The sequence below is a fragment of the Terrapene carolina genome, unplaced genomic scaffold, assembly GCF_002925995.2.
Source record: "Terrapene carolina triunguis isolate 2854851 unplaced genomic scaffold, T_m_triunguis-2.0 Scaffold428, whole genome shotgun sequence".
Lineage (NCBI taxonomy): Eukaryota > Metazoa > Chordata > Testudines > Emydidae > Terrapene > Terrapene triunguis.
Window position 1 is genome coordinate 372,391 of NW_020664779.1, and position 14,061 is coordinate 386,451.

The 14,061-nt window shown below is 44.0% G+C and overlaps 1 protein-coding gene across 1 annotated transcript in view; it reads left to right on the top strand.

Moving 5' to 3' along the window:
* NEK11 (NIMA related kinase 11) overlaps nucleotides 1-14,061 on the top strand; it is a 171,641-nt gene that overhangs the window by 134,813 nt on the left and 22,767 nt on the right. Inside the window, exon 14 of the mRNA XM_026658338.1 lies at nucleotides 7,288-7,384. Coding sequence (XP_026514123.1) covers nucleotides 7,288-7,384 — 97 coding nt within the window. The remainder of the gene's footprint in view (nucleotides 1-7,287; nucleotides 7,385-14,061) is intronic.

Genomic DNA, 14,061 nt, shown 5'->3' on the forward strand with positions numbered 1-14,061 from the left:
AGGGCTTTTCCCATCGACATAACTACCACCTCTTGGGGAGGTGGATTAACTACACCCATGGGAGAAACTCTCCTGTCACCATAGGAAGCGTCTTCACTGAAGCGCTACAGCAGCTCAGCTGCACCCTGTTCCCCGCTGCAGCCTTTTAAGTTTAGACAAGCTGTTAGTTTAAGAGATTGAATGATATCACAGTTGAAGTTGATAAGGGGCTTCTGTACACAGAGACATTCAGGGAAGTTAATCTGCATTAACTAAAGGTGTAAATTAAAAGTGGATTAGTTAAATTGTATTCCGCCCCTGTGAGGACACTCTCATTCACAATTAAAATAACCTTAATTCAGTTTAGTTTAATTCAGTTGGACATTGAATTACACTAAACTGAATTAAGGTCACTTTAATTCTTAATGAGAGTGCCCACACAGGGTTTAATCCAGTGTATAGAATATAATTTAAATTCACACCTTTAGTTTATTCGGCTCAGCTTTCCTCAAGTCTCCCTGTTGATAAACCCATTCATACACATGCTTGCATCATGCTTGACCAAGTTACTAGAAGAGTGTTTACATAGTTTTGCCCTGAAATTGAACCTCTACAAGCATAGAAACTTAGAGTGATATTTTTTTAGTAGCTGTGGTGCAAATTCATTGTTGACAAGAACTAAGCAAGTCATTTCTCACCATTTCAACTATAAGCACATAGACAAAACCTTGGGTACACATTAACATTTAGGCACCAGACAAGTAGCTTGGGCTACTGAATGCAACCTCACCTATCTGGTAAATGGCCTTCGATAGTCTGTATTTCACCTTCACCAGTGATTGTGTGAGTTTTCAGTGAAGGGTAGCTGACATTGTCTAAACCTGGAGGCTTGTGAGATGTAACCTCACTTATAAAACATATCTGACTGATTCCACTTGTCTTATCCCCCCTCACTTCAATAACAACATGATTTTAGTGGCCAGTATCTCAAAAACTGCAAGAAACAAGGCTAGGCACCATCCGAATGCTCATAATCCCATCGTTCAATGGTAAAGCATTAATTATTAATGCTAGTAGCTTGTGAGTATAATGGCTGCTAATATCATATTGGAACTGAAGTGAAAGTAAGGGAGGACTGGATTTTAAAGCATGGGCGTTGTGTAATTGATTGACCCCCCCCCCATTATTTTGGTTGCCATTGTACAGTAGTTACATAAAACCTCTCAGTTTCACAGAACATAAAGAAATATTAATATTAATCCTGTGGCTGCTGTTTCCTTCTGCCTTCAAAGCCTGAGGGCTTGTCTACATTAACATTTAGTTCATGGCAAGCTGGGGTGTGAATCTAGCCCACCATGGTCTAACTGTTCATGTGCACCCCACTGATTAACAGTCTGCTAATGCACTTTGATCTAGGCCTGTTTCAAAGAGAACTAGATCAAAACACTGTAATATGCATCAGCAGAGTGCACATGAATAGTTAGTCCATGGCAGGCTAGTGTGGGTAGATTCACTCCCAGTTTGCTGCAGTCTAATTGTTTATGTAGACAAGGCCTGAGAGACCATTTGAAACCCAGGCTGCTGCTGACATCATAAGGATTTCTTCTTTCCAGATACAGGGGGAGCTATAGCAGCCCCACAGCAAATTCTGACTCGATGGGACAAAATTGCTTGATTGTCGTGCTCCATTATATAGAGAGCACAGGTCTAAGCTTGAAAGGCATAAAAAAGACCTAGGGTCAAAGTGTGGCTGGCCATTCATGTGTGAGGGAAAAGTAAAGGGGTCTGCTAGTGTACCCAAGGCAAGAGAGGGCCATTATTTGAAGGGGTTGAACAGCCTGAAGCTCTAGAATCATAGAATCATCGAAGATTAGGGTTGGAAGAGACCTCAGGAGATCATCTAGTCCAATCCCCTGCTCAAAGCAGGACCAACACCAACTAAATCATCCCAGCCAGGGCTTTGTCAAGCCGGGACCTTAAAAACCTCTAAGGGTGGTGATTCCACCATCTCCCTAGGTAACCCATTCCAGTGCTTCACCATCCTCCTAATGAAATAGTGTTTCCTAATATCAAACCTAGACCTCCCCCACTGCAACTTGAGATCATTGCTTCTTGTTCTGTCATCTGCCACCACTGAGAACAGCCGATCTCCATCCTCTTCGGAACCCCCCTTCAGGTAGTTAAAGGCTGCTATAAAATCCCTCCCACTCTTCTCTTCTCCAGACTAAATAACCCCAGTTCCCTCAGCCTCTCCTCGTAAGTCATGTGCCCCAGCCCCCTAATCATTTTCGTTGCCCTCTGATGGACTCTCTCTCTCCAATTTGTCCACATCCCTTCTGTAGTGGGGGAACCAAAACTCTAGCAGCCCCAAGAGGTGTGTTTGGTTAAGTAGGGGTGGCTCCATGGTCTCTCCTCTTCTGCACGTCAGACACTGTCGGGGTGGGTGCTGGCTATACTTTATTAAAGGTGTATCAATAGCCGCAGCCCTGCACCTTCCTCCATGCCCTGCATTGCCATAACAACCTCTTCACAGTAGTCAGCAGGGCCGGCTCTAGTTTTTTTGCTGCCACAAGCAAAAAAAAATTTGGCTCCCCCCCCCCCACACTTTTTTTGGCTTTTACACGTTTGCACTTTGCAGTTTTGTTTTGACTGGTTAAAATTAAAAAGATTGAAAACAAAATTTGTAGTTAGTGAAATAAAACAATTTCCTACTAGTGTAATTTTAACATTTAATTTTAACAAAAACACAATTACAAACAATTTGAGTTCAACTATACACTGTAATGAAAAACGTTAGTGTCTTCCAGTTTCTCATAAATTAAAAGAATTTATATGAACTGAATTTTTCTGGTTTTTATACATGCGTAGTCTTTTAATAAGTCAGTGAAATCTAAATTTTTTGCAATGATACTTTCAATTGACATTAATGCAAGTCCTGACATACGATTTTGAGACATGGTGGACCTCAAATAATTTTTTAGTAATTTCAGTTTTGAGAAACTGCACTCACCAGAAGCCACTGATACTGGTAATATTAAAAGAATGCGTAATGCTATAGCAGTGTTTGGAGTGAAAAAATCATTTCTTGCTATAAATTCTAATACTTTTAGAGGAGAAGTTTTAGGACTTATTAGCTCAGATAAAGCTATTAATTCATCATACAATTCTACTGCATCAGTGTCAGCAGCGTTATCAGTACTGAGCGCTAAATGTAGGTCTTGGCACTGCTTCATGAGGTCTTCTTTGGAAAACTGATTTTTAATATTTCCAATATCGTATAAAAATTCAAAAGTTTCACAATGACCACGCAACTGACAAAATCTTTCTTCAATGGAAGTTATAGCTACATCCAAAATATAATAGAAACATTCAACTTTAAACCTTTCGTTTGGATCGAGAATAGGATCATCATGAGCCTCATAACAAAACTGTCTTGTTTTTTTCCGAGGACGAATGAATTGTTGAGGTGCAAACATCGGTTCAAAATCAAGATCCTCTGCTATTGTTGTTGCTTCTTTGACAGTTTCTTCAAATCCTTCATCTGAATGGTATTTTTTTAAATATTCCAGCGTTTTATTCAAAATTGTCTTTGCCTCGGATATGTCTACGGTTATGTTCTGCATAACTTTGCTGGTCAAATTAATTTGATTTAGAATATTGTGCCAAATAACCGTGCAACATGAAAATTGAAACTGCATCATTTTCTGAGCCAATGTTTCAGCTTCATGTCGAAATGAAGGATCAGACAAGTCCTGGCTTATTTCGAATAGTGCATCGTAAATCTCTCCTGATGAATATTGGAATGGTCTAATAGCATCTATCCTGCTTTCCTGTCTAGTTTGACTTAGAGGTTTAAGTGTGAGTTTTTGTTCAAGATGCTTCTTCAAGACTGCCCAACAGTGTGTGGAATCACTAAAAAAGTTGTAAATTGCTTGCACTGTGGTAAAATATGAAACGGCATCTTTAGATGATTTGGCGGCATCACTGACAACCAGATTGAGTGAATGTGCATGGCAAGGAATGAAAAAAGCTCGATTCTTTAAATTCAATATTCTTTGCTGTACACCTGCATGTCGTCCTCGCATGTTTGAGCCGTTATCGTACCCTTGGCCACGCATATTTTCCATAGTGTTCCAATCTCTGTAGAATTACATCTGTGAGGGCTTTCCCAGTAGTTTCATTCACTGGTATAAATTCTAGAAAGTGTTCACAAATTTTCACTTCTGCATTTTCATCAATTTTCAGAAATCGTAAAAGTATTGACATTTGCTCGATTTTGCTCAGATCTTGAGTACAATCAACTATAATTGATCATGGGTTGTAGCCCACGAAAGCTTATGCTCTAATAAATTTGTTAGTCTCTAAGGTGCCACAAGTACTCCTGTTCTTTTTGCGGATACAGACTAACACGGCTGCTACTCTGAAAACTATAATTGAGTAATATTTGGCATATTTCAAATTCGATAAAATTTCATTACGCACTCCATTAGAAATTAATTCTATTATCTCATGTTGTGTATTTTTACCCAAATAATGGGTGTGAATCTCTCCATCTTTCACTCTTTGTACATGCTCAGCCATAACATTATCAAATTTTGCCAATAACTCAACCAATTTTAAGAAATTTCCATTGTTATTCTCATATAAAATATCCGAGGATCCACGGAATGCAAGGTACTGTTCGCCTAGGAAATTAATGATTGCCAGTAAACGTTCCAACACCGCTTGCCAATGTAGAATTTCTGAATTTAGTTGATGTTGCTGTACCGCATCGATTGTTGTACCGGAACGTAATCTGTTTGACAGCTCAATCCAATTTGTCAATGAGCGTAAATGATTTTTTGATGTTTCATGTTCTTTCAAATGCTGATGCAAATTTTGCCAGTCATTAAAACCTGCAGTTGCCAGAAGAATGTCCGAGTTACAGAACAGTTTGCAGCAAAAACAAAAAACTACATCTTTGGTCTGTGAATACACTAACCACGATATATTAATTTGTTCCCCATTTTTCATTTTTTTCTTCATATTGGATGGCATAAATCGACGATTTGACTCATTAAATGGATATTCAAATGTAGGATCTAGTTTTGAAGGACCTTTTTTCACAATAATCATTTGCATTGCATCAGTAATTATTGTCGGCCATGTACTTGGATCCGATCCTATGTCAGTCTCTCCACCTTCCAATAATTGTTCTTCAGTTTTAGATTTGGATAACAGTTCTTCATTTCTGGACTCTTCAGCTGAAGTAGTAAATCTTTGTATGGATTGTGATTGTTCGTCTTTATCAGTTAGTGAAGATAATCTTTGGTCAGATTGTTGTTCATCTTTATCAGTTGATAAAGGTAATCCTTGGTTCGATCGGTCTTCATCAGTTGATGAATAATCACCTTCAATGCATTGCTTAGAGCTTTCTCCTTGATTGTTGACTTTTTTAAAATACTTTTTTGAAGTATGAGATAGTTTTTCTAATTCTTTTTGCAGTTTCTCTCTTTGTTGCCGGTAGGCAGCACCAGAAAGTCATTTTCGTTTTTGTCCCGGCATTTTAGCCCTATAACCACTGGCACCAACGCGAAACGGAAATTAACGCGAATGGCGCTGATAGGGCAGCACAGTACACACACGTAATTGTGATTTGAGTGACCGTGTCACGATGTGACATGATATTTTTCACGTCACACTCCTATTGCACTACTGTACTTGCCGTAGGTAAGGCGCTAGTCATTAGGGTGAGAGAGCTCCCCACGAGCTCGGATACACAATGGACCCAGCCCTGCTGGCGTTTTCCCAGCGTTGAGGCCGCCCAGCTGGGAGCCCGAGGGGCATGCAATGGAGAGAGCTCTGGGGCTGGAGGAGCCAAGGAAGAGGTGCTGGACTTGCTGGACAGATGCTTCCCCTCTCTGCCAGGTCACTTGCCCCCTGCTGGGGGGGGAGGCAGAAGGAGACTCCAGGCACTGGAGTGCTGTGAGGGGCTGGGGAGGGAGGCAGCAGCCTCTGGGGCTCCAGCAGGCAGAAGCACCCCAGGGGTCCCGGGGAACCTCCCACCCGGCCCGACTCTTACCCTTGCTGTGGATCTGGCCTGAGGTGGATTCATCTCCCGTCACCGCCGCTCCCAGGGCCAGGGGTTGGGGCTGCTGCTGGATCCCAGCCCTGCTCATCCTTGGGCTTCGCCTTGGACCCGGCACGGGCTGCCGCTCCGCTCCCCTCACCCCTTCCCTGGCAGGAGGCGGCGCAGAGGGGAGGAGGAGGAGGAGGCAGAGGCAGGGACAAGCCGAGGAGGAGTGGCCCGCCCGGGCGCCAAGTTCCGCCCGTCCTCTGCAGCCGGGGCAGGGCCGTGCTACAGGCTCCCACCTGGGGGGTGGGAGGGTGGGCGCTGACCATGGGAGAGCGGTGCGGACAAGCCGAGGAGGAGTGGTCCTCTGCAGCCGGGGCAGGGCCACGCTACCGGCTCCCGCCTGAGGGGGGGGTGGCCGCTGCCCGCGGGAGAGCAGCAGGGACACACTCCCCACTTAGCCGGCTCCCTGCCCCGCCGCACCCAGCGGCAGAACAACAGGCTGGTTACTGCCCCCCCCCGGGGCAGTCAGGATCCAGCCCAGGACGCTGCTTGAGGTTTGAGCTGGGGCCCCAGCATTATGCTGCCCCATATATTTTGCCGCCCCAAGCACCTGCTTGTTTAGCTGGTGCCTAGAGCCACCCCGGTAGTCAGGCAGCTTTCCTCCTACCCATCAACCTGAGCAACGCTGTCTCTTGACCATTTCTAAAAGGGCTGGAACTAGTCTTATTCTGACAACAGCTCTTTCAGCTACACTCCTGAAATCACTGGGGAGCTCACAACGCCCCTGTGCAGTAGGTAAATGGTGAATACTATGGAAATCCCTTCACCCACGACAGCAGAAGTCTGATGCTGTAAGCACAACACTGAAACCTTACTACATGATCAAGCCAAAGGAGGAACTTGGCTGTCAGAAGAAGGATCTTGTTCCTATAAATAAATACAAGCAAAGTGAACGAAACAGAGAACAAGTCTAAGTAAATTTCTTTTTGTTGAATAGTTTCTCTGTCCCGGTTTTTCCCCATGCAAAAGTCCTTTTTATGTAATACAGTGGTTGAATGACAATTATTGTAAACTGTAAATCTGTTTATCCCTCTGAACTGAGTTGTCTCAATGTGCATTTAATAATCTAATTCATCTTTAATTAATACAGCAATCTTCCATTTTCTGATTGCCCTTGAATATTGCCTTGAATCTGCAGCACTACTGATGAGATAAAGGTGAATAAGGTTGAGTGTCTGTGCATTGATTTGTAGGTTCTGGGACTGTCACCAGCGTGGCTCCAGTAGTGCCCCAGGGATCGAGAGCAATCAACAACACCATGGCTGAGACCAAGCTGAAACGCATGAGGGAGTAAGTAGCATATATATATATATATATGAAAGCAATACTTAGACCAAGTTGACAGTTTTGAATGACAACAGGACAAAGCAAAAAAACGAGAGATAAGAAAAGAGAGATTGTGAAATGGATCCCAAAATGTTCATTACAGCGGAACGCTCGTCTGCACGAGTTGTGAGGGAAGGATTAACCGTTGCTTCTGAACAGTTCCCCTGCAGTTGGCACAATCACTGTCAGCCTTTCCAGGACCGCACTTTGTCTTCATTGCTTTCTGTGTTGTTCTGAACTTCCCCTTTTTTATCATCTGAACACAAACCCCATAAATCAGTGGCAGATGTTCATGTTCATGTAGTATTCCTTCCCTCATCTGCCCTTTGGCCTTTATTCCGTCATTCCTGCAAAAGATTTTTTCCTATGATCTTGTACCAATTAAATAAGAATATTATTGCTGTAAGCTGGGATTTTCAAAGAAGACTAAGGAAGATAGGCATCAAACTCCCATTGAAATGCCATTAGGCTCCTTTGAAAATGGCGCCTTTGAAAATCTCAGCTATAATAAATAATTATTTCACTTCCTTAATAGAACAGATATCTGTAGCTTCCCTTCTAATTATATATATTAGTTAATACAGCTCATGCCTATTACAGTAATTACAGAGTATTATTATAGTAACCATGTCAGATTTACTGTACTTCTATCTAGATACTGACCTATTAGTAATGATGCTCTATCAGAACTGAAGTACAGTGTTACAACATTTCAGCTGATCTTAAATTGTGAGTTCTTCCAGACAAGGACAGTGTTTTCCTGTGTGTGTGGACAGTGCCTAGCACATTCCGGGTGTTACCAGAATACAAATAATAAATACAAATTATTAGTGATAGTAGTTATTTAATTGAAACCTCTACAGAAAAAGAACCCAACATTATAACATTGATGCACTACTTAAAACACTGTGCTACACTAAAACGCCCAAGAGAAGTAGGTACCAAATACTCTCTTACTGATGGTCACCCTGAACCAGCTGAGGCCATCCTGTTTTACAGCAGTCCTAAATGTACCATCTCCCTAGGATTTCACTTCCTGGATTGGCCATAGTACTGAGGTCACTCAACATTGGCCAATCTGATTCTTGTCAGTACCACTTTCATGGAGAGCACTTTTGAGAGTGACACAATAACCTCGCAGACTTCGCCCTGCAGGCAAATGGAATTACAGGATAAATCTGCACTATTAAAGATGTCTTGATATGTCTTTAGATGTCTTTCATTTCTAGCTGAAAAAAACAGAGCTCTGCCAAATTACTCTCTGTGCAGGATACCAGACAAAACTTACAGCTTGTAGACCATATTTTCATTACCTGTGCCCTTGAAGATGTTGCTGCTTGCTGGGTTAAGCTTTTGGACCATGGTCTTGCTAAGCTATTTAAAAATAAAGTGGCATTTTCCAACAAACAGTATTTGTCAGTTTCCACGGGCTGCTGAGTCAGACCATGTGTAATGTAAAATATTTCTTGGCACCAAGAAACTTGTAGGATGGGCTCCTTGTGTAAGTTAAAAATTGAGAAAGAAATGTTAAGAGAGTGCTATGCTATACTAGCTTGAAAACAACATGGCCCTGAAATATTTTAATAAACACACACATTTTGGTGAAAACCCTGGTTTAACATATTGAGAATGATGGTTTTTTTACACTGTGGCCCCTTTACGCTGCCAGAGAAGCATAAAGGGGCCTTTTTGTAAATTAAAATCAGAACCTATTTTTATAAGTCAAAGTAACCACTTAATTATGTAAGCATGTACAGGACTTATCTGTGGTTACAGCGTTCTAGGGCCCTTTGCCCATTGTACACTGTGCACCATGCCACTGTCTGAACATGCAAAGGTGAGACAGTGTGTTAATTGCAAGAAAATGGGGATGGAAGTGCAGGTGGAAGGAAAAGGCTGATAAGCAGCACACATGCAAACACACACACGGGGATCACAGCAACCTCCTTTGTGTGAACAATGCATGCTTAGAGTATTGTAGGTGTGGTAATACAAAACAGGTTGGGTGAATAGGTGTATGTGTCTGGCCAGAAGGGGACCATCAAGTATCAGCTGTTCTGTGCTCCCCTAAAAAAAACCCAGCATATAATGCACTGCAAATCTGTGCAAGACAATGCTGCGTAGAGCAAGATTAATATAATTCAGAGTTGTGGTGTTCAGTTTCACTCAGGAAATTGCAACTTTCAAACCTTACTGTAGGGCCTTCCAGTTGACAGGCTCCAATAAAAGAGAGCGATTGTATATTTTGTTATCATAAAAACTCAGTCGATCAAGAGTCCTCTTTGGGGCATAAAAAGTAAGATCAATAAGGATGGAATGTAAGTGCGGAGGAATCCTTGTAACTGGTACATTTTTATGGAACCAGAAGCCTGCCAATTAATGATTCTTCCCATTATCTGATGCTTGTAGGAATACTTTGTGCTGAGAGATACTCTTTTATTTTATGAATTGCTTTAAAGGTAAGCATTGTACATGACAAACACTACAAATTACATTAATGAAAGAAACTCATTTAGTCAACAGAGGGTGAAACAGCAAAAAGCGTGTGGTAGCAAATGTTAATTGACCTCTGTAAATAATGTGAACGGGCTTGCAGACAACATCAGGCAGGACAGTCAATCGAATAGATGTCATGTATTCATTGTTTGGAGTCATTACAAAGTATTGCAGTGACTCCGTTCCCTGGCAGTGCATAGACATGCTGTTTATCAGGGTACTAATGTAAGCAGATTTGGCTATATCGGTGCACAGGGATTTTTGTAGTGTATTCATATTAGAGGATGTCAGGAGGTGGTGCTAAAAGAACATCTCAGTCCTTACAGGAATGTAGAATGAAGTCACTGAGCTTTTTGAATATAATAACTCATATACCCAACCGCAGTTTGCCACATTTAGGGAAACTAATTTTCCTTCTCTGAGTGATTGTCTACATGGATTCAACTCACAGTGCGCATGCATCCCAGACACTTAAGATTGGGATCTTTTGGTCAGCAGTGTCTGTTGAGGCCATACCTGCACCTTCAATGGTCCTGCATCACCCCTCGAAAGGACTCAAAGGACAGAGTGGAGCTAACTGTCCCTTAGTTCCGTCTTACCACCATGGCAATGAGACAGAACTGAGAGAGCCGTGTCACGGTCTCTTGCACTTGTGCTCATTAAAATGAATTTGTTGGTATATAGTCACCCTAGTAGTGTCGTTCCTTGTTAGGATAATAGTTTTATTAAGTTTTAGTTTAAGTGAACTTTTTTCCTAGTGTTTGTTTACCTGGTAGTGGATGGGCAGCTTCATGGTTCAATGAAAATCCCCTGGGTCTCAGTGTTGTTCATCTTGTGAGGCAGCGGTACCCCTCAATGATAGACACTCAAAATGTTTGTTTGGTCTCAGTGAGGGGCATATCACTGAGAAAGGTTCTGTTTGTCATTCATTCTCCAAACAAACTTTATTAGTGAGGGATTCTCTCTTTTTTTGGACAAATCAATGAGATCTGCTTCAGGGCTAACAAACCCCTTCTGGCTCTGAGTATCCTCCACTGAAAGTGCCCCAGCAGGCACTGGCTCTGGGCTAACCTCCAGGGCTCCTGCTTCCTCACTCAAGCATTCCTCAGATGCTCCTCCTATCAAGTCTTCGGGCTTATCGTCACTACCAGGGTAAGTCAACCTAAGTTACGCCACTCCAGCTACGTGAATAACGTAGCTGGAGTCGACGTAGCTTCTGTCGATTTACCCCGATGTCTTCACTGCGCTGCATTGATGGGAGATCCTCCCTGGTCAACTTACCTTACTCTTCTCGGAGAGGTGGAGTACCGGGGTCGACCAGAGAGTGCTCTGCTGTCAATTTAGCAAATCTTCATTAGACCCGCTAAATCGACATCCACTGCATTGATTGCAGCAGAGTTGATCTCCCCCATAGTGAAGATAAGCCCTTCCTCTGCTGCCAAACGTAGTAGGACGCAGCACTGTTCCTCTAAGGAGAACATGCAGAGCTGTCCCTAGGATATGGCAAATTGGGGTGACCTTCGTGAGGAGGCGGGTGGGGAGGTGAGGCGGGGGGCGGGCAGGTGGGGAGGGTGAGGAGGAACCCCCCTACCATCCTCCCCCCCCCATGCCTGCTGGCAGGCCCTGCCAATCAGCGCCTCCTCCTCCCTCCCCACGCATACTGGCGATCATCTGTTTTGCCGCGACTGGAGGTGCTGGGGGCGAGGGGAGAGGAGTGAGGGCACAGCACACTCAAGGGAGGGAGCGGAACTGGGCGGGGAAGAGGTGGGGTGGATCCTGAGCAGAGCTGGCAGGGAGCACCCCCCGGCAGATAGAAAGTCAGCGCCTATGTCCCAGGCCCCGCACCCCTCTAGGGACGGCACTGAGCACAGGTGCTGGTCTCCATTCCAGGGACCTAGCAAAAGAAAGAGGAAAACATAGACTCATAGACTCATAGACTTTAAGGTCAGAAGGGACCATTATGATCTCCCGCATGATGCAGGCCACAAAAGCTGACCCACCCAAACATCTCTTCTTCCCACTTTAAATAAAGGTAGCTTAAGGCCTGACCTAGGCCCCTTTGGCACCCATAGTGATGCCAATCCCATGCTTCAGTACCGTCTAAACATCAGTCACAAGCTGCTTTTGGTACAGTCTGGACTGCCTCCGAGCTCTCAGTACTGGCAGTGGGATACCAATTTTTTGGTATTGGCCGCATTGGCACCTTTTCCAATTTGTTACTCTTGATACCAACATCTTTGGCACAGAAGTTTACGGCACTGGGTGGTTTAACTGTTTCAGCCCTTCTGGAGTCCCCTTTATTGTTTTCCACAGTGAAGATATCTTCAGTGGGGGTGGAGGTGAAGGGGGAACAATCAACAAAATGTTTTGTCCTGAGATGTTCCACAGTAGTTCATCGGGTGTTGAGACGTGCAAGGGAATTCCTCCCAACAGCTGAATTTGCAACTCGAAGCAGAAGGAGGAAAGGGACAAAAAGTCCTAAGAAGGAGGAACTGTATCTTTTATGCTGGTTGGAATCTGAGGGAGCAAGGATTACTAAGCATAAGCAAAAGATCCTCAGTGCTTGCCAGGATTAGCCCTAAAGGACACATAAAACTTGCTTATTATAGAACAGGGGTGGGCAAACTACAGCCTGGGGGCCACATCCGGCCCTTCAGACGTTTTAATCTGGCCATCGAGCTCCAGCCAGGGAGTGGGGTCTGGGGCTTTCTCCGCTCTGTGCATGCCATGGACGGGAACCGCGGCCAATGGGAGCTACAGGGGTGGCACCTGCAGACGGGGTAGCACACAAAGCCGCCTGGCCGCGCCTCCGCGTAGGAGCTGGAGGGGGGACATGCCGCTGTTTCCGGGAGCTGCTTAAGGTAAGCGCTGCCCAGAGCCGGCACCCCCTCCTCCCTCACGTGCCCTTGCCCCAGCCCTGATCCCCCTCCCGCCCTCCGAACCCCTCGGTCCCAGCCCGGAGCACCCTCCTGCACCCCCAATCCTTCATCCCCAGCCCTACGCCAGAGCCAGCACCCCCAGCCAGAGCCTTCACCCACTCCTGCACTCCAACCCCAACTTCATGAGCATTCATGGCCCGTCATATCATTTCCATACCCAGATGTGGCCCTCAAGCCAAAAAGTTTGCCCACCCCTGTTATAGAAGCTTCTATTAGTTTTGGGAAATTAAAATTGGAACTCATTTGTGTGTATGTGTTTACTTGCATTAACCTTGTAAATGGCTCTCTTATTTCCTTTTCCTAGTTAATAAATCTTTTGATAGTTTATTATTGGATTGGCTACAAGTGTTGTCCTTGGTGTGAGATTTAACGTTAAATTGACCTGGGATAAGTGACTAGTCCTTTGGGACTGGGAATAACCTGAATATTATTGTGATTTTTGGTGTAAGGGACCATTTGTCACATAGGCAAGCTTACCTGGGTGGCAACACAGACCGGAGTACACAAGAGGACTGTCTGTGACTCCATGTTAAGGCTGTTATAGTGCTTGAGGAGTTTACACTTGATACTTTGTTGTTGAAATCTAAGTATAGAACACACAACCAATTTGGATTTTGTGCCCTGCTTCTTAACAGTCTGCCCTGAGGTTGGTACCCATGCTCTTGAACTACTACAGGACACCTTGACAATCAGCCATACCAAAGACCCTCCAAACTGCCTAGAGAGAAACAGAAGTTTCATTGGAGAAGGCCTTCTTCTTCTTCTACTGCAACTTCAATGAGGCAGACACCAGCTTCAAAACAGTTTGGTGGTTGTGTTGAGAGTTGTTGGGAACCCCATTAGGAGATCAGTCGATTTATTTTGGAGGAGCTTGGAACAGCATTACCACTGACCAGTGGGTCCTCGAGAACACTGAAACAGGCTATTCAATTCAGTTTCAAGCAATTCCTACTCACCACCTACATTTCCCATCCTTTTTCAGGGACTATCTTCTTGAGAGACTGTTGCAACAAAAGGTGGAATCCCTCCTCACTCTTCAAGCAATAGAAGAAGTTCCTCATCTGGTCAGTGGGAAGGGGTTTTATTTCCTTTACTTTCCAAATAGAATAGGATGCTCATGCCCTGTTCTGGACAGCAGAGAACTCAACGCCATTGTTCATCAGTTCAAGTTCAGAATTGTGAGCCTGGCCTCAATAATCCCTATCT